This window comes from Amblyomma mixtum, chromosome 3, assembly GCF_055824585.1.
Source record: "Amblyomma mixtum isolate Tamu chromosome 3, ASM5582458v1, whole genome shotgun sequence".
Classification (NCBI taxonomy): Eukaryota; Metazoa; Arthropoda; class Arachnida; order Ixodida; family Ixodidae; genus Amblyomma; species Amblyomma mixtum.
The window spans coordinates 334,217,983-334,238,670 of record NC_143014.1 but is presented as its reverse complement, the minus strand read 5'-3'; the positions used below and the strand labels follow the sequence as shown (position 1 = coordinate 334,238,670).

The 20,688-nt window shown below is 46.3% G+C and overlaps 2 protein-coding genes across 3 annotated transcripts in view; both read left to right on the top strand.

The window, feature by feature from the left end:
* Nucleotides 1-11,993, top strand: part of LOC149356012 (uncharacterized) — a 29,479-nt gene extending 17,486 nt beyond the window's left edge. The window contains exons 8-10 of one of the 2 annotated variants that reach the window (XM_089584069.1): nt 1,702-1,802; nt 10,094-10,321; nt 11,854-11,993. In XM_089584069.1, coding sequence (XP_089440195.1) covers nt 1,702-1,802; nt 10,094-10,256 — 264 coding nt within the window. In that variant the 3' untranslated portion in view covers nt 10,257-10,321; nt 11,854-11,993. Of the gene's footprint in view, nt 1-1,701; nt 1,803-1,907; nt 1,997-10,093; nt 10,322-11,853 lie in introns of those variants that run through there. The other variant, XM_089584070.1, reaches the window with a different exon arrangement.
* Nucleotides 10,265-20,688, top strand: part of LOC149356011 (uncharacterized) — a 38,067-nt gene continuing 27,643 nt past the window's right edge. Inside the window, exons 1-3 of the mRNA XM_089576236.1 lie at nt 10,265-10,407; nt 11,968-12,043; nt 18,151-18,224. Of these exons, the coding sequence (XP_089432362.1) occupies nt 10,265-10,407; nt 11,968-12,043; nt 18,151-18,224 (293 nt within the window). The remainder of the gene's footprint in view (nt 10,408-11,967; nt 12,044-18,150; nt 18,225-20,688) is intronic.

Genomic DNA, 20,688 nt, shown 5'->3' with positions numbered 1-20,688 from the left:
TTGCTCCCAGAGGCCGCCACACTGCTGCAGGCGCTGTGCTGGGGGACGGCCGGACTCAGGCCGAGCCGAGCCTTGAGCATACAAAGCGTGTGTCGCCACGTTTTCAATCTGCCGTGCCTGTCGTTTCGCTCGATGCAATAATTTAGTACCTCTGCCACCCGCTACATAGGACTGGCTCTGATGTCATCATCATAATTGAAGAGATGTGATTCTTACACGTATCTAGCAAAGGTCATGTCCAACATCAAAAATCGGCCACGAGCGCTAGGAGAGTTACGACTACTGCAGCTACTGTCGTCTCCCGCTAGGACACTTTTGCTGCCTCGTGGCGCCAGAATCGAAACTGCGCGAGATTTATAGAAGACGTTTCCGTGATCGTATTATCCAAACCTACGTGGAAATACAATCGTATTAGCCGTACAAAAATGCATTACCTCTATAGGGCATCGGCCGGGAACAAAAAAAAAACGTATTATGCCGAAAAACGTATTTAGCCGAATCGTATCAACGAGATTTCACTGTATACAGTAGAATCTTGGTGTTATAAATCTCACGGGGTTGTGAAAAATATTCGTATCATCCAGAATCTATAAGCATGGGAAATACATTAACGCAGATCTTTTAACGGCTGACTAGATTTATTTATGGCTGCACATGACTGCTTAGTACTCGCAGTGCATACCGCACCACTGGCGCTCACAGAATCAGAGGTGTGAGAGGCCACAGTGAATGCTCGCTGGTGTGATTGCAGCAACTCATTCCTATCATCGATATTGCACAGGAGGACTTTTGGAACATTTGGAATTCTGCCCATTGCACACAGTGCGTTTTGACCAGGGAATCTTGCACATTAGTGTCACTTATGATCTTATCATGAACATTGCACGCTAGAAAACATGACGGTTTCTTGGGGTTATATGTGAGCACATGAGTGGCATTTGCTAGCATATTTACCAGACACCTCCTAATTTTCGCCGCTTGATTAGTTTGATCGCCAAAGCATGCTCAGTGTTGTTTTGGCTGCGACTGTACTATTGCGCGCAGTATGACTTGCAACACACACATCAGGTGGTACGAGCTGATGACACGAAGCACTGCGAGTTGGGTGCTACTGCAAAGTTTTGCATATGGCTGCCGAGCAGCATGCCCGGTACTGTGCAGTGCAGCGTATTCATTTTCTGTCAAACACAAACCAGAGCGTTGCAGGTAATTCTGACCATGACTGTACATTGGTAGTACGCATTGAAAGTTCACCTTTTTTAGTGCCCACCATGGTGGATGAGAGGTTGATATTTTGCTACTGCGCACAGTGCCACATGTATGGTACTTAGCCGTGGCAGCCACATTTGGATGGAGGCAAAACACCGATGCGTATACGTACATTTTAGAGCATATTGGACTACTGCAGGTGCTCAAAATTTACCTTGAGTGTTTGTACGGCATCCTTCCTAGCCCGTGTGCAACCTTGAGATGCAGAATTTAGCGGAGTTTGACCATCTCTAACATTGCTGCGACTCAACCTGATGGCATGGCAGCATTGTTGGTGAGGAAATAGCACTGTTATCAGTGACATGGATCATTTGCTGTGGCCCTTTTTGAATTGCTTCATCAATGTTGGCATGCTCTGCAGTTCTCTTGAAGGGACTAGAAAATGCCTTCGAAGACTGCTGGTAATTGTGTCCTTGTTTTATTCAAATGCAGCCCAAGTCGGGAGCCAAGGACAGCACCCCCCGACCGTCCACTCCTGTCTCTGTTGCAGCTGTGGACACTGACAAAAGAGAAGCAAGGAGCTCTTCACATGGGTTAGCTGTGCATTTCTTTCGTACTTAATCATGTATGTACTTAAGGGGATGATAACCCTTTCGTTCAGTTGTGGCAACCTGTGACCCTTCCTATGCATCGTACAGATGGCGTAGTTGGTGCTGTGGTGAGGGACGAACTCATCCCCCCACACTGGCTTGGCCATTTCATCCTCTGTGGTCTGGATGAGTGAAAACCTGACGTTGTGGCAGAGGTTGTCTCCCGTGTGCAACTTACACTGGAGTGGCCAGCAGGCTAGTTCTGTGAGGTAGTTCATTGACTTTACCTTGAGATCCTAAAGCGTAATGACCTGCGAAAGACAAAGGAAGGAAGGGTAGTTGAACACAGGAACTGACCAGCCACTGAAGTTTTATTTGAAAACAATGAAATATAGGCATGTAACAGTGTTTTCTGACAAAAAGCTACAACAACCACTAGATAAGTAGCAATGTCAAATTAAAATATAAAAATGGACAAACTGGCTTTACCTCTGCAGGTGAGCACAGTGTTGTTCTTTCATGGGCATTTTTGTTTGCCAAGTCTTCAAAATAATTAGCATTATTGACCCTGCTATTAAAAGTTGAAAATGTTAAAACTGTGCTTATCCTTGGTACATTTTGTGATGTGATAAAGTGCCGTATAAACGCGTGTAAGGGCTGCACTTGTTTTCCAGATGTGAGGGCCAATTTTCAAAGTGCAGCCCATACACAGATATTTTTCTTTTTTTTTTTTCAAATGTTTTCTTCGGGAATATTTTCTTCGGGGAAACAGGATGCGGCCCTTACATGTATGTTGATACGGCAGTTGACTGTGCATTGTTGCCTGAAGCACTTACCTGTTGTCGGATACAAGTTAAGTGTGCAGTGAAGCTCCGCCCTCATTCAGCCTCAGCAGACAGAACTCCTCCATGACAAAAAAGTAGTCTGCTAGTTAAACATTTCTTGTTACCTAAACAAGAAGCTTATCATGAGAAAAAGATTGAGCTCTAGAATTTTGGTATGTAGATTATTTGGTATAGTCGGACTTTAAAAAGCTCATTTCGATTGCTATTGTGATTGGCCAGCGGAGTAATACAAGATGCTGCGGACTGCGGCCCATTGTTAGCAACTGCTATTTTTTCACGTTGCATCCTACTATAGGCTATTTTTTTTCTCTTTTTACATTGCCAGATTATCTGTGCACAAGCTATTTAAAAGCTGCATGCATCACAACAATGCAAGGCTGAGAACACAAAACATGGTACCAGTGCCAACACTAACGGGAACGGGCTGGAGACGAGCTGTGGTCTGAAGACACCACAAACACTGTCTAGCTTGTCTTCACTCCTTGTCTGTTAGTTGTGGTGCCATGATTTGTTAAGCTGAAAGGAACAGAGTAGCCCAGCTGTTCACACTGTATGCCGCTGAGCATCTCTCTCAGGCCAGACATCTCCTCCTTATCTCTTAGCATGGGTGCATGTGACTGCTCTACCCTGTAATTTTTATTATTGTGTGAAATGTTTTGCCCGTGCCATGTGAGTGTGGCTTTAGATTCTACCACACTTATTGTGAAGGCCTGTTCACAGCCCTCACCATCGAGAATATTGAAATAAACGAGTGAACTGGATATTTAAGTTGTACATTTGAATTGACACACATAATCTGTTAGCGGAGGCTTAAGGGGGGGGCGGGTCATTTGGGGGATTAGGCATGTGAGAATAGTGGTTTATATGGTTTGAAGCGAATTCAAGGCAAATAGTAATTTTCTTAGAATAATTTTGAAGCAAATATTTCGGATACTTCTGGTGCACAAGAAAGATTGAACGGCATTTTAAAAACCATGTATTTTTCAAATGCACAAGGCCATTACATGAAAAAGAGCGTATACATTGCAGCTTTGCTGCACTCATTGAAGCCATGTCGACTTTCTGTAAAAATGGCCTCGGCAATTCAGGGTAACCAATCGACATGTGGTGCTGACTTATCTGTGGGGTGTGAGACCTACAACTGGGGCCTCCAACTGCAGCTCTTAAGTGCGATTGCGTTGTTGTGCAGCGGTTGCTTCATAAGTGGCTTGACTCCATCACACCTGCGAGTCGTATGCACTCTGCGCCCACTGCCACCCCGCATCAGGCGTGGGAAAGTGGCACCCATCTCCATGTGCCTTGTGTTAGCTCCTCTTCGCGCTCACGGCTTCGCGCTTGTTTAGCAAATTCCATGCGGAGAAGAGCGGCTGCAGCAGGTACACCCAGCTCAGACTCGTTCCGTGGAAATGAAGGGAGCCGTGGATCCTCAGATCGGACAGATTTAGCATAGCGCTATCTACTTCCACGGTGAGCCACAGCGCATGTGCAGATTGCCCTGAGGACACCAGAAGGTGCCAGGTGCCGGCTGGCTGTTTGCACGCCTGCCCCGTCTCAACCAATCAGTGCATGCACACTACTGACAGCTCGCGGAAGCGCATCGCACTTTGCTCTGGTTGGGGCACGGGTGCACTGCGGGTAGTTCAGCCGCAGACATCCGGCAGGTAGAGATCTGGGCGCTGCACTTCCGCAATGGCCACGGCATACCAGCACCAGCAAACCAGCACTGGCACACGTGCAAGAGCTCAGGCATGCGGCGCAGAGTCAGGGCTTTGCTCGCTCACACATTTCAGTGCCATCCCGGATGAGATACGCCGAACTGAAAGTACACGAAGCAAGAGTTCGAAAAACATTATTCGCTCGAGACAAATACTTTGAAATTTCAAAGACCATACAACGAAATCGTATACCTTACCATTCGACCGAATATTTGAAATTATCAAATATTTGCACGTGCCTAAAGGTCTTCAGTGCGAGGAGCACTGCACGGGCAAGTCTTGGTTTGCCTGTGCCAGTGGCAGTTGGAAAACTGGGGCAGTAGAGGGGCATGCTAAAATCACTTTTGGATGATGGCTGCATGCTCCCGGTGGCCCAGTCCATGGCATGTGCCCACTGTGCTATGCAGCAGACGAGGGAAATGTTTCCCATGATACGTCAATTTCTGCATGCAGCTCTCCCCCCGTTGTTAAAGGGACAGTGAGGAGAGCTCTATCAATATTTTTTTACAGCAAAATCCGATAGTTTGGCATTTCATGGCTTTGTTGCCACTTGGCTGGCAGCGAAAGATGCATTTATTTCTAAGAAATTTGGATTCGAAGTTGAAAAAGTTTTCCCGCCGCTCTGATTCAAACTTGGGATTCTCCTATGACGACAGGACTAAGTGACGTGAAACATGACGTGCACATGATGTAATGCAGACTCCGTGATTTCTGACGGCCAGCAGTGCGGCCTGGCAGCAGCCGAAAACAAAGCTACCCCCGGCCGTACGTTGAAGGCATCTATCGGCTATTGCGGCCGTCGCTACCGTCGCTTCGTTTACGTTTGCACCGGCGTTTTGCCAGCGTTACAATGGATCCCATTCTCGAAGTCGTCAACGAAGTTCTAGTAAACAGACACCTTTAGCATACCGTGTACCTTGTTTGCGCTAGCGGAATACCGGAAGCCCGCCTACTGCCGGAAAGCAGGCGCTGATTGGTCCCGATGCTGCAGGTGCGCGCGTAGCTGCCGGATACGTGGCGCCATCTGGCGACGGCAAGGAGATTTGCGCATGCATTGGCTGCGCCTCAGTGATTCATGGCTTCTCGTGTTTCTAGAACCATTGGTTCCAGCAACACTGTTTTGTCCTATGACATCACCACGCTTGTACTTGCGAGTTTGGCTTGTGGCGGCGATACCTGTATTTTGGTTCTTGCTCTTTTCTACGTTACAAGAGCTTTGTTGTCAGTATGAGTGGTGTTTTTGTAATCAGGAGCTGGTATTCTGTCGATACAAACCAGCTTCAATTTCTCCTCAGTGTCTCTTTAAGGGACAGAGCACTGAAGACAACTCCGTCAGAATTTTTTTTCTTTTTAAACATCGGTATTATGGCTATTTGTGGCTATGTTTTGTCTGTCCGGCGATAAAAGGCTCATTTATCGCTTAGAAATTTGGATTTGGGTTAAGGAGACCAAGAAGGACTCTTTGATAACTATTTGCAAATGAATAGCAGTGTAACCTAGCCTAGTGGATCTGCTCTCAAAAAGCTGTCTTGATGCACCGCTGTAGCCCAGCCTCGGGGATCTGCGCTCTAGAAATTGTCTTGACCGACCGCAGTTTTCTGTGGAGACGGCTGGCGATGGCGACAACGCTTTTTCTTTTCTTGACATTTTCTAGCTTGCAAAAGTTCTCTTTTCAGTGAAAGTAGCACCTTTGTCATTAGAATACTGTAACATGTTGTTGCCTGCCAACTTCAGTTTGTCCTCAGTGTCCCTTTAAGGCCACAATGCTGTGCCGTTTACATGGCAGTTTGTTCTGGTCATTAATCTCATTTCTTCAACTGGCTTTTGGTGCTGCTGCCTTCTTTTGGCTGCTTTTAGTGCTGCCACACCTCATTTCAGTTCAGCACTGTGTGCCTATTTGGAGTCATAGCACCCAAAGGAATTGGCTGAATACGTGCAGCTGCAATGTTTTGTTTCTGTGCACGTGTTAACAGGTCAGATCCCTGATTATTGCATTTACATTTGTATTGAAGGAGCCGCCGTGGGGGCTCGGCTGCTGACCCAAAAGAGGCAGGTTCGATCCTGGCCATGGCAGTTTCATTTCAATGGCTACAAAATGCTCTTGACCTATGTACTGTGTGTTCTCAGTGCCCGCTAAAGAGCCCCAGATGGTTGAAATTATTCTGAGCCCTCCACTAAGGTGTCCCTTAAAGCCTGAGTCACTTTGGGACGTTAAACCACATAAACCATTAACCGTTTCTATTGGAGGTAAGTGTCAAGCAGCCATGTGGTGAAACTGGGGACTGTTCATTGAAAAATCTGAGTTAAAAGACTGCTTCTGTGGCTTTGATCGTTACTTAGCATTGAATTTTGATACAAAGCCCGTGTAATGCGTGTTTCGAGAAAATTCTAGAGCCTCACCCATCCGGTGGCATCAAGAGTTTGGTGTTTAATTTGAATTAAGTGGAAAAAAAGAATAGCACTAATGCAGTGTCCATTAAAAGAGTACTTCTCTTCTCTGTTGATTTTGATTCACTATGTCAGTCTTCAACACCTGAAATGACATGAACAACCACTCGATTGATGCCTTCCTCCCTGCCCGCTTTTCTTTTTTTTTAATGCAAGAGTGTTTAGGGTCGTGTGTCGCAGGACAGCCAGTGTCATCGACATCAACGTCATTGGCCGTGAGAGAAAAATCGCGATGGAACTGGAGAATTAATACGATTAAAAGAAAATTGGGTTAACTTGGGTTTGGGTGGGAATCGAACCCAGGACCTTCTTATTGCAAGGCGGGCACATTACCCATAGGCCATGAAGTCACGTTGGTTCTACCATAGTCCTTCAATGCTTTTTCTGGTCACGAAACTCCGGCCAAAGTTTCATATAGGGACAGCGCGCGCCGCTAGTGGCGCGGCTGTCGGCGAGGGGGCACGAGTCGCAGCGCGAGCCCTGCTTGCAGCGGCTGTTTTCCGGCCAACAGGCTCATATTCGCTTGGTAGTTGTGCTTGCTGGGGATCGGTATTTGGGCTTACGATGGACACTACTTTACCGGTTATCACCTGAAAGCTTGGCTGCAACATCGAGACACTAAAAACCCTCTATGATCGACGACGGCCCCTAGTAAACCTTGTTAGCGGCTGTTTACTGGCAAACAATTAACGCGCTTACTTTCTCTCGTTGCTTTTCACAAAACAAAGCGATTTTCGTACAATGGTCCAGCCTTTGCATTCATTTTTACCACAACTTGCCCACAACGTTATTCTGGAGATCTAGCGTAACGATCAGTAACATATCTGTATGTGTCTGGGTTGTGCCTGTCTCGACCGAGTCCTCGCTTTCATCTAAGTGCACAAGAATGCTTAAGGCTGGCTTTTACCTTGTGATAAATACTGCAATCTCAATAATGCTGAACACATGACGTTATGGCGGTATTTTAAAAACTGGAGTGCGCGCTAGAAGAGTGATCACATGACGAATGCAGCGGTAGTTTGATGGTGCTCTCATTTTTTTTTTTTTCGCTGACACTTTCGGAGGTGGCAAAGCCAGCTGCTGAAGACTCTTGATACATAAGCCATTTATTTACACTTTTTCACGCTGTGACTACGGAGGCGCTGACGAGTGCAAGGAAATATTGCTCATGTGCGCGCTTCGCGCTACCAAAATAAGAGACAAGCTGTGAGCGGTCACGCAATAAGCCAAAAATGAGCAATGATATAAATCACGGAGAAACATGTACAAAAAATAAAAAGCGCTAGGTGTTCAACGTGGTTAAACCCAGCAGACGTGCGAACGCATGTGTTTAGGCTGTTTGGCTCATGGTTTTGCTTTGCTGGGTCGTTGGCACGTCTGGCGACGATATTAGACTGAAGCTAAGCTGTGATCGAGGTTACGCTGGTCTGATGTGTTCGTTCCGAAGGTGGACGTTGATGAAGACGACGGTGTACAATGCGCGCAGCGCGAGAGTATATTACAGTTTAGTTTTTTCCTGTTTGGATCTGCACGAAACCCTGGCGAATCTCCCACCGTGGGTATGTGCCATCGTTTTTGAGGCAACAACAACAACAATACCAGGCGTGATCGGCTGCTGCGATAGCATAGATCTCTCGTGCAGTGGCCAGCGAAGCTGATCCGTTCGTGCCGCCGCACCCTTAAATTCAGGGACGCCACAAGATTCTTGGTTGGGTTTCATCCCATGAAGTAGTGCTTTCGCACCAAAAGCCACCAGCACATTGAAGAGCACAGCTGTCTGAAATGCAAAATCGTCACAGATTCGTGCCTAAATAAGCTGGTAGGCCTTCGAATATCCGTGGGCGACGCCGGGCCTGAGTTTTGGTTTCTCGTGCATTGCAGCTACACTGCTTCTCTGTTGATCATAAACTCGTGAGACCGAATCAGTGGGGCAAAATGCCTCTCGCAGACACGTACATGCTTGGAGTCGAAGCTAAATCCACCGCTTTCCTGTCGGGGTATCACCCGCTTCCATATTTTACGCTGCTCGGCGTCGCTTGGCAGACAGAACAGCGGGGCCTTTTCCTGCGTACCTCCGTAGCCGGAGCGGCAACCCGTCACGCAGCAAGTATTCGGCATTGCAGGCTTGCACGTCACGTGCACTGTGCTTATTTTGTAAACGAAGGCAGAGTGAAAAGAGAAAATAGTTGCTGCCGCATTGCCGGAGTCCCATTCTATGCATAGACTCGCGGCCGTAGAGACGCTCGCTCCCTCGCGTCGTTGCCCCCACAGGACTCTTAGCGCCTCCTCGTGGAAGGCGCGGTCAACATATGAAGCTCTCCCATAGCGTTACGGAGAAGTTTCATGACCATAAAAGCATTGAAGGAACGTTCTACTTAAAGGTGCACTGAAGAGGAATCTGAACTCGTCTCTTTGCCACGAGAACTCGATCTGCACGTTCCGAGCATTCTTGGAAACTTCGACTTATTGCCCTGTGTGGCTGATTTCCCTAATTAAGTCGAATTAACGTCCGGCTCCCGCCTTTATTTTTTTAATTCTCCCCGTACGGTGGGCGGAGTCAACCAACGCGTGGAGTGCCTTTCAGCCAGCTCCGTGGAGGCTTTGCTTTCGCTTTATGTTGTTTTTTAGGTTTCCGTGAATAAATAGGTTCATTCGCGGATAATATAGCCGCCAAATAAAGTCGCAGAAATAAAAATCTGCGCGGACTATTTGCTTCTACGGACTGCTACGTATTACTCTGCCAATGGCAGAGGGGCAAGCCACCACGGGACTGGGTGAAAGGCACTCCACGCGTTGGTCGACTCCGCCCATCGTACGGGGAGAATTAAAAAAAAAAAGGCGGGAGCCGGACGTTCATTCGATTAATGAAAGAAATCGGCCACACAGGGCAATAAATCGAGGTTTCTAAGAATGCTCGGAACGTGTAGATTGAGTTCCCGCCGCAAAAAGACGAGTTCAGATTCCTCTTCAGTGCACCTTTAAATAAAGGTGGAACTGGTCAATGCTATGGTCTTTGACTTCATGAGTGCCTTGGAGACCTGTACTGATCAGATCAGTACATGAGTAATTATGAGCATGAGGCGATGTGAACGGGACCCGATAATGTCATGAATGACGTTCTACTTTTAAAGGGGAAGCTTATCCACCACTTTAGGGGACAGTGAGGAGTCATGGGAGGCTTTGCAATGCAGGGCCTGGATGGGGGTTTGACTATTCCTGTGCCAGTGCTGACTGGAAGGGAGAACAGTTCATTTACAGGCTTCCCTCTTTCCTCTCCTCCAAGCAGCAGTGCAGACGAACCAGCCCGGTCACGAGCACCTTCTGCACCCCCAGACTGGCCCCCCCCTCCCCGCAGCAGCAGCCGGCCACTGCACCATCTCCAGCTCCAGGGGCGAGTGGTGGTGGCGAGAGCGACAAGGCACGACTGCTCTCCCGCATGGCAAAGATAGGCGCCCAGATGCTGCCCATGCCCGGAGCTGTGCCTGCGCAGCCTAGCAGTGACTCGGAAGTCGAGGTAACAGAGCTGTTGCGGAAAAGTGTGAGCCAGACTGTTCGACGCAGCTGTGCAGTGCAGTTTCGTTTTACAGCTAACTTCTTTTTGTGAGTGTGTGTATGATGGTGCGTGCCACTGGCACTGAGTAAGAGACCTTGACATCTCTTGCAGTTCATTCATCATTCTTGTAAGTACTAAGCAAACTCTGGGTTTGTGCCATTGTGACACTTGCTACCAACAGGAAAGGTGTGCAAGACATGCTGCTGCTGACCAGAACATTTGTATCGCTGCTTTGTTTGCCAGCTTGAGGCTCAGTGTGCAGCTGTGCATCCTTTTGCATGTTCAGACCTGCTCTCTGAATTTTCTTGCAGGATTGTGGAACTGAAATGTTAAACGACAAAAGCCTGCTGCCGGCTTGGAGTGTCTTGTTGTGTGAGATTGTAATTGTACTGCTTCAGCTCAACAGATCACGATGTTGTGAATATAAGTTTCATTGAAGAGTTGATTAAAGTACTATTTAGGTAACAGTAAATGTTAATGCTACATACATACAGTAAAATCTCATTCAGTCAAAGTCACTGGGACCGAGAAAAATGTATGAATTCGACAGGATTTAACCGAGCACAGCAAAAAAAAAACGGGACCCAGTAAAAAAATTCAGTCATGGGAACACACTACCTATATTGGACTAACTTTGCGATTACTGTACACAGTGCAATCCACTTTTAACGATATTGAGAAAACTGGAAAATCCGTTCATTATAACTGGTTATCGTTTATCTCAACTGGAAAAAAAAAACCAAAAAGGACACACCCATGTATTCCATGTAGCTACTGCCATGTGGCGTCTTGGCGCTCTGCCAAGTTCGCTGAGTATTGGGGCTGGGGCGCTTCGCATATCAAGCATCGGCTTCGCTCTGTTGTGCCGCTTCATGGCTCTAAGGGACGGCCATTTCACCGGTTTGTAACGGAACTGGGATTGGGGATTGCCGTGTACCACCCCAGGTCTTCGAATTAACTGGGCTGGTGCAGACTGCCACTTTGAATTATTCGGCAAAATTTGCTTTAGAAATGACGGTATCGGAAAAATTCTTCAGATTATCTGCATTGAGAATTAACCGAGTTCGAATTATCGAGGTTTTACTGTAAGTGCTCACGTAGTATGTCTTCATTTGCAAGTTCATTGGCAACTTCCTCTGTCGCTGTTGTATTCTGCCTCTTGTAATTGCCACTACCCCTCCGCCTAAGAGCGCCACTAACCTAGGTAGCAACGCACTGGGCAGCCAGGGATGGTCAAGTGGAGAGGGCCATAAGTGTCTCGGTTAAAGCGACCGTGTAATAACTGGCCGGAACTTGAAGCGCAATTCTCAGAGACAGCATCATCCCATGTACACAAATTTTGTGCAAAGCATGCAGTCTGAGATTCGCCATATCAAAAGAGGTAAAAATAAACTTTCATTTGAGTTGTATCCTGAGAGGTTTTCATTTGAAATGTGGACAGCTATGCAAGGCCACTGTAGCTAACAGTAAATCTACCCTTGCCATGGTTCCAGGATGAGCGGCTGCCGTCAATTCAGCAGGTTCCCGTGGCAGTGCCTTTGCCACAGCCTGCTGTCAGGGAGGGCTCCCCCAAGCCAGTGGTGAAGCCACGGAGCTTTTCACAGCAGTCGTCTGGAGACGCTGTTTTGCAGCCCACTCCAATGCAGCCTGCAGTGCAGCCCATGGTCAGCGCTTACACCCCAGGTCAGCACAGGTGCCCTGAAAAGAATTGGTAAACAGCAGCATTCCATAGACAGAGCTACCAGCGCACTAATTTTGTTAAACTGACATACTAATTCAGTTGCAAGGCAAAGGCCCTGGCATTATGACTCATCCTCACCACCTTGTAGCACGCTGCACCGCAGTCCCCAGTCTAACCCTGCGAAGACAGTGTGCAGCCGGGGTGCATTGTGCACCGCTTATAGCGTCATTCAAGGCTATGTTTTTAAACAGAAGTGAGCATTTGAAGATGGCATGTGAAATTTGTGAATGCTTCTGCGGTGCTTTGCATTGGTATAACCTTTTTTGTTCCAAACACAGGATAGCACATTGTGGACAGCTCGCTTGTGCATTCATTTGCTGTGTCAAACCCAGTGCTCTCTGAGATGGTATTGAGCGGGTGGCATGCAATAAGAGTACCATGGAACCTAAAAAAAAGGGCACAGGGGATCATGCAGTGTGATGTTGCAAACCTTTGTTACCAGTATTGGTTGTAGATTTCACTTTTACGTTGGTTGCCTTCCCATTCAAACTTGGAGTTTGATTTTGCTGTCGCTTGTTTGTTCTGCTGTTACTTTTGGTTCAGGTGGGTGGAGGTGCACTTCTGTCAGTGGGTGGTTCAGGGAGGCACGTCCACGGCCCTGAGGGTGCCCTGAAGGTGCCTCAGTCTGATTTTATCAGTTCCAATCCACTTTGGGGCAATGGAGGATGGAGGTTTCGGACACACACAAACCACAGTTTTTTTGCTGAAAGAGCACTGCACTCCTTGCACAGTAAAAAAAAAAAACAAGACGCACGGGATATCTTGCATTGCACTGAAAACATTGGCGCTGAATACACTGAACCGTCTTGATGGTTGACCCATTGCTGTGGCTCAGTAGCTTTGCCATTCGGCTGCTGATCCCAAGGTTGCAGGGTCGAATCCCTGTTGCGGTGGCGACATTTCAGTGGAGGAGAAGTGTAAAAGTGCCTGTGTGCTGTGCGATATCAGCACACATGAAAGAACCCCAGGTTGTCTAAAACAATGGAGCCGCCCACTACGTCGTCCATCGTAGCTCATGTGTTGCTTCAGGGCATTAAACCCTGCATGCCACCACCACAGTCTGGGTGGTTTGGTCTAGCACATGTTGGGGCTTGGAAATAGAAAGATGTGCATGATTCATTTGCACCCGCACCTGCTCATCTCTCCGTGCATTGGGTAGCACTAGGCCTGCCTGATCTCTGTGGCCACAAATTAAATCGGGCTATTGACCCTTAATATTTTTCACAAAATCGCATGTTATGTATGTGATGCTGTGCCTACTACAAACGTTACTGTATATTGCCGTGCATAAGTCAGTGGCGAAAGAATGTTGACTTCAAACATATGTCGATGCCCCCCTCCCCCTGGCTAACCAGAGGAGGATGTATAAATGTCGGCAGCATGCTCTGCTGTGTGGTTTGGCTTCGTGGCATGAGCACAGCTCAAAGCAACAGATGCGTAATGGCATATTCGCAAGTTCAGCAGTTGGAGGCAAATGACAAAAATGGAGATCAAAAGGAAGAGAACGCCACATCTTTTACACTCGCTCAAGGCCTGGCTGGCCAGCCTGGTAAGCTGAACTGATAAGTGTCCTGTAAATTCAGTTTCTGCCACGATGCACACTCCAGAGGTTGCTGGAAGTTTGCCAGCTACTTGCCGCTCTTCTGGGAAAGCAACTGCCAGCACAAGCTGGCAGTTACACAAGGGTGAACAGCGTCCAGTTTGAATTTTTGTGAGCGGAAGTGGTTTGCACCTACAAATTGACTTTTTTTTTTTTACATGTGAAGTCCACGCATTTTGCTAGAAACAGGCACTGTCACAATGTGTGTGCTAGCCGCTGCCCACTGGAATTACCTTGGACCCTGAAAATAGGTTGGCTATGCTTACGGGTCATCCTGCCCCATTTTCAAATGGTTGTTTTGGTAAAAAGATGCCGACGTATACATGGCAATATGCACTATATTTTGCTGCTGTGAAGCCTTGCTGACATACCGTAGAACCTCATTTATGTGATCTCATTTCATTCAATCGCCTGATTGATACCATCAAAATCTTGAGCAAGAAACGGATTACCCCGTTAAGTTACTGTTTTTCTTTTGGTGAATATGTTCCCGGATAATATAATTTCCAAGCAAGCACATTCATAACCTAACGTAATTCTGATTGATACTATCTGTCAAAAGGTGGCCGGGAGACAACCTCTGCTCCGCAGGAAGGGCGAGTTTTTTTGGCCATGATGCTGAGCTTATGGTGTCTCCTCGTTCACACTAACCAAGCAGTGCGGCTATGCTTGTTTGTTTTATGCGACATGCGGTGCCATTGCTCCAATACATATTTTGATGGTAGCACAGGCATTGTTCGTAATAAATGAGCATTCATTATAACTGGCTTTTGTTAGTGAGCTCGATGGTAGGTTTGGATCATATGTTTTCCAGAATGATACATTTTTTCGCCACATTTTTCAGAAGATGGTCGTTGAAAAGATTGAGTGCCAATAGCATTCGGCAACATTCTTGTGTTTACTGGTATGTGTGCATGTTATGTCATTACTGTGACAGAGACTGCGTAAGAGTATTCTGCCTGCAGGTGTTGCACATCCTTTTGCGTGGATGTTTGAACCAGGGGTGTGATTGACACTAGGGAAGCATACTGTATGTGTCTTCAATCAGTAGTTGGTGCCTCTGGAGACTGTGACATAGCTGACCATGGCATAGATGCCACACTCTCATCCAAACTCTGTGCGTGCGGTAGCCTACGGCAACTGTGGTGCCGTCACTCCTAACCAGTGGCTGGTATTGAATGCAGTTTCAGGTCTGCAGTCTGTCCAATGAAAATGGGCTGTTTGGGGTCGTGTGGCTCAGGTGGGCCTTGGCTGCCTGGATCACATGGCTGAGTGCAGCTGGTGTCCCTTTTTCATCGTTGAGAAGGATGACAGGCAATGGTGTTCTTTTATGTTGTCTGCCTGAACTGGCACGCACTGAGTGCATCAAGCCTCAACACCTAGCTGATAATGTTGCTGCTGTGTTGTGCAGCAAAGTCTGGCACCACCTCCTTTTCTCAAATTGCTCAGCATCTTTATGAAATGGTTATAAACAGCCGGCTGTTGTGGTGTATGATGCAGTTCAGTCAATGCAGCAAAGTTATAAGAATGCACGAGTCCGAGTCCTAAATAACTTTTCTGCGTGATCATCTATTCGGAAAGGGTGATGTGGGGACACCTGCAACATATTTTTGTTAAAGGGTTGTACAGCACTAGCTTGTGAGCCAATCCGGTAGAAGCCGCCTTCCCAAGCTGCATGTGGGAGAGCTTCACAAGCGCTGATGCAGCTGTAGAGTGATGTAGCAGCAGCCCTCGTCATTGGAAAAAAATATGCTTCAGAATGTTGGATCTGATTAGGAGAGCAGGTCACCAATGATACTTTTTTTTAAATTAATTAATGTGAACTGCCTCTTGTGACATGGTAAAGCCACCTGAAAGACACACCAAATGTTCAGCTCATCCTTGCATTCAGTTGTGGGGGAGGCATCGTGAAACCACTTTTTTCTCCCCTATAGTGGTATGTATTGTTTGTAGCTTTTCTTCCTTTTGGAAGGCATTAACGAGGTGCAGATGCGGATATCGTGGTACATTAGTAACCTCACGAGTTGATCTCATGATATGATGTGCCTGTTTGCTTTGAGCTGTGGCTGGTAAGGAAAGACATCTGTGCAAAACGGGCTGTCGGCCTCACGTCTGACAGGTCTTTGATTGGAGCTTGCATAGATTGGTGCTGACCTCACAGCTATGCATGTTTCTGCAAAAATAGAACACAATTCGTTTGGCAGGGAAAAAAAAGGGACAGAAGGACCAAAACCAAAGAATGGAGCAGTTGTGCCCAAAATGTAATGCCGGGTCATGCTATTCAAATAAGTTGTTGCGAATCCTTTTATATTTTACAGGCTATAAATTTTGAAAAAGTAAACAGTGTGGGTGTTTCTATTATGACAGAAGTCCACTTGAGCTTTTGTATGCTGTATACTGCACGGCACAAGATATGAAGTTAGTCCATAGTAGTACTGAGAGTTGCTAACAACGTCAGGGGAGGGGTCATCGTGAGCGGCTTTGAGCCTGTCTTGCTTTGGATATTTCAGTGGATTGTTTGTTGACTATTGCTGTCGCATGGCGTTGCAACGAATTTTTAAAGAGTCTATTCATGTTTAACAGTGTGCTACTAACAATAAACAGAACATATGCATATGAAAACCATGATTTGTAACGTTTTGTTGTCATAGCAGTTCTCCGATGGACATCGCCATCAATAGCAAATGCCATATTGTGCACCCGTGTAGAACGGGAAGGCCAGTTCTCAATGACATTTGGTGTGAATGTCATTTTCTGCCAATGACATGCAACGTCCCGTGTAACAGAGGTATTACTACTATAGCATATGATTCAGAAAGGAAAAAAAAAAGCTGATCTCATTATTAGTGTAGCATCTATTCTGAGTATCATCGCTGAAGAATTGCAAGAGCAGCTGGTATTGCTTGCTTTGGCCTGAGTATCTTTCCACATGTTGAAACTAAAGTTGCAGAGAAAGCCTCAATAGTGCAAAACTTCACTTGTGTTATCGCATACTTGTTCTGCTTACATTCAGAAGTTTTACTTACGTTATGGTAGGTTGATCTAGTTTACCTGAAGAAAGCAGAATTGAAATTTTTTGTGGTAGTGTACTACTACGGTGGCACATCTGAATAGCTTTTTTAACAGCACTGGGATGTTCTAATAGTTTAACAAAGCATCGCCCGGCTTATACGGCAGTGTCTTATCAATACACAGAGCCACAAAACTGCTGAGCACTCGCATGTGTTGAGCTCATGCCATTGCGAGTGTCATGTGCTAGGCTGTTTCAAGTACAACCCCTGCAAACTGTTTGCCGTTTATTATACAAACTCTGCGGCACCTTGACTGCAAAGCACATGCATTTAGTTTGCGCCCTGTGTAGCGCAATGTGTTTTCGCTGTCGCTGGTTGGCAGAGAAGAGCACAGACACGTGCAGGGGTTGTGCATGCACGTGGAAACAGCCCAGCAAGTGACGCCCTTACTGGCATCAGCTCTGCATGCATGGGGGCTGTTTTCTCTGTTTGCCGCTCCATACCTCGAGAAGGTAATGACATACTGGCCAGTCAAGACTTGCCATTCCGAAATTGCCCAGTTGTACCTCGGAAAAGCGGTAATGCAATGCTCTTGACTGTAATGCCTCTCTCTGTACCTTCACACTTTTTCTACCCAATCTTAGTTTGCAGGCAATTAGTTAACGTTTGTTAATTTTATATCTCAGGCTTACCAACCTCAAAGCCTAGAATCAATTTTGAGCAACTGTGCACTCAGGAGCTCATTATCTTTCGATTAGTTTTCATGCAGTTGGTGTTTAGCAGACTGCATGGTGTTTGGATGTCAAAGCAGATGTGAAAGTTCAATGGTTCCCAGCTTAGCAGCTCGTCTAATGTAAAGATTATTGGCATTGAGTACGAAAGCAGGTCATCTGGTTTTTCCTGTGCAAGTGAGCATTTCAAGTGTTATTCTGTCGTGCGCATCTTGGCCTGCCAAATCCTCATGGCAGGCTTAGCAATGAGGATTAATTTGAGAGGTGGGATGCCAGAAGTTTGCTAACCATTGTTTCGCTTTATGATGTGACAAAATGTGAAAAAATAGTTGACTGTTGATTGTTATCTGATGTAATCGCCTAGGTTATCTTTTTCATTTGTGTGTGGGCGTCATGATCAGCTGGCCTGTGAGATACGTGGCAACCAGTAACTTCCTCATATTTAGTTACTGCGTTGTACTTGATGGATTGAATTGTCCACCAGTGTTTCTACATAGGTAGCGTGGGCTTGCAATGATGCAACAGCTCTCTGGGAACAGTCGTTTGGGTGTGGTTATACTGGGGGGCATTGTGCATCTAGCAACGTTAACTTTGACCTTGGAAGTGCTGATAAAATTTGTGTTACCTTGCTGTATCAGTTTTTGTGGTTAGCCTGTGCATGTTTGTTCTGTGTGCCAGATAAAGGCATTCTCTCACTTGTCATGCAGGAGTCCCTCCGGCGGCTGCTGCCATGCCTGCAGCCCAGCACATGGCTCTGTACCAAGCACAGACCCAGCTTGCTGTGAGTTTCTAAGTACCGCGTGAATACATTTTGTATTGACGCAGTGAATATTTGAGCTGTAGATGCTGTGCGAATTGGAGCCTTACGGGATTTTTTTCCTGCTTTTATTTTGGTGCTATTTTTTGTTTGGAAGTAGGTCAATTTACTGCCATCATATGTGAATCTTGTAGCTGAAGTGAGGCTTGCTGGCATAGTGACCTAACGAGGGCAAAAATAAGCTGAAAAACAGCAGGACAGAGGCAAGGCTTATTCCATTCTCCAGACAGTCTGCTGAATGCTTCAGCTGCAGTGTAAATTTTGCTCACTTTTAGTTTTGATGGTATTTCTATTATGAACTGGATGTGCCTACTTGAAACATTAGAAAAAACAATTAAAAGACTCTCACCCTCTAGAGATTGTTGTAATTCTGCTTTGTTAAACTATTTTTTTTGTGCCAGAAAGCTATGTTGCCTCTTAATTTTGGGAAACCACAAGCTTCTAACTGCGAGCTTGTCTATGCTAGCCAATTGCTTCATGGAATGGGCTTAGTGGAACTCACGGAACTCATAGTAACAGAACGGGCCACTATTGCTGCTGTGTCATATGCAGTTCTAATTGTTTATGCGGGTGGGCCCTCCGTAGGTTATTCAAGGCCACCAACAAGGAGAACGAAGAATGCTACTTGTTTGTAGTGGTCATTTACCAATGAATGCAGTTGGCTTTGTTCAACACGAATTAAGCTTTTCAGTTGTAGGCTAGGAAGAGATGTTTGAGTCGAGTAGCAGGAAAGTAGAGCACTGATTCAGTGGGTGTGCGAACAGGACCTCATTACCTGTCTTAAAGGGCCGCAAAACATCTTTACAAAATTTTCAAAATTTATTTATTGTGAACGGGCACTGGTGCTTGTAGTTTCTTTTGGCAAGAATTTTGTGTAACACTTTGTATGGAGCAAAGTTTCACATCAGAAAGTGCCCTTGAGTGCCTTCAAGGGTTTCCCCACCTCTCTCCTCATTCCTACTGCATTGGAAGCTTACATCGTCATTGCAAGATGCTGAGAATGCTCCACCTGAGAAACTTGTGGTGTGCTGGGCTTTACATTTCCTACATTAGTTTTGGTCAGTGCTGTGGGAACCCATCGCATTTCCAGTGGGTGCGAGTGTGCCCCAGTGTCCCAGCCAGATGCATGGCTGCTCACATTGCAGTCAGTATGCCTGTAACCTGCAGGCGTATTGACTGGATGTGGGAAATTCAAAGATGTGTGTCTGTGTAGGTGTACAGCAGTGTGCCACGAGTGTGCACCGAGCACAGTCTCTCTTGCAGCTGCCTTAGCCCTATGGTGTAAAGATTTGTAGCTTTCCTTCGTAGCCGTAGGGCTGTGCTTGGTGGGATGCCAATGACTAATTACTCCCTTATTTCAAGTTCAGCATGTTCAAACAGGTTGATGCTTCAGGCTCAATAATTGATTAAGATGTAATGAGTGGCTTTGTGTAATTTATTACTGCATTTTGTTTGAGATGATAGAGAAGCAGACATTGAGTACTACGTCGAAAGTGCCTTTCTGCTCACACATCACTCACCGATAGCCGGGAAATTGTTCATGAGTACTGCAGCATTTTCACAGTATGCATGCTTCAACATTGAGTGTATGTACAATAAGGCGTGCCCTGTTGCGCGCGAGCTTTTTAGGGACACAGCACATTCCACAGCCCGGCTGATTTGCTTTGGGACATTAAACCTCATCAAATCAAATCAAATCACCATGTTCAGGTAACTAAATGCAGTACACAACTAGCCTCTTTTCTCGCATCGAGTCCCCTGTCTTTTGGTTCTTGGCATTGGTGCACAACTTTAGAAGTTGCTTCAGAATGCAGCCAGTTGGAACTTGTGCATCCAAATGGGTCACCCTGATGCTGCGTGCAGTTCTTTGTTTTGTGTGACTCCTTATGTCCCGGGTGGTGGGCGGCAGTAACCCCGGGACAAGCATACATTGGACACTTCGGGGTACACCAGGCGCAGGATAAGCAGCATTTTTGATCAGCCAGGTGGTGCACTCTTCACTCAGACGCTGTATGGCCAGTAAGTGCATGTGGCAACTTTTCACGCAGGGAAAGGAAAAGAAATGTGTAACACTAGATGCTAGTTGGCTTGCAGGTGTGGTACCATGCCCTTTCTTTTACATTTGAGACAGGGCAAACATTTCTTAGCAGCTGTTTTGCACAGCTAACCATTTGGAGCTTGAGATATTCATGGCTGCAGGGGCTAGGCATCTGAAAATAGGATAATTCAACTTGTTAATTCAGTCTGAATTTTCAGTGTTCGCACCTGCCTAGAAGCTAAGTGCAGATCAAAAGGTCACTACTGTGCGATCTGTTGATTGGGGAGTTTCTTTTTTTCTCCATATTCAGAAGGTGTTTCAGCAAGGTAAAAAGAAATTTTAGGCTCATCTCTGTGGCACTCCTTGTTGTGTGTATTCCACTCGTTGCCG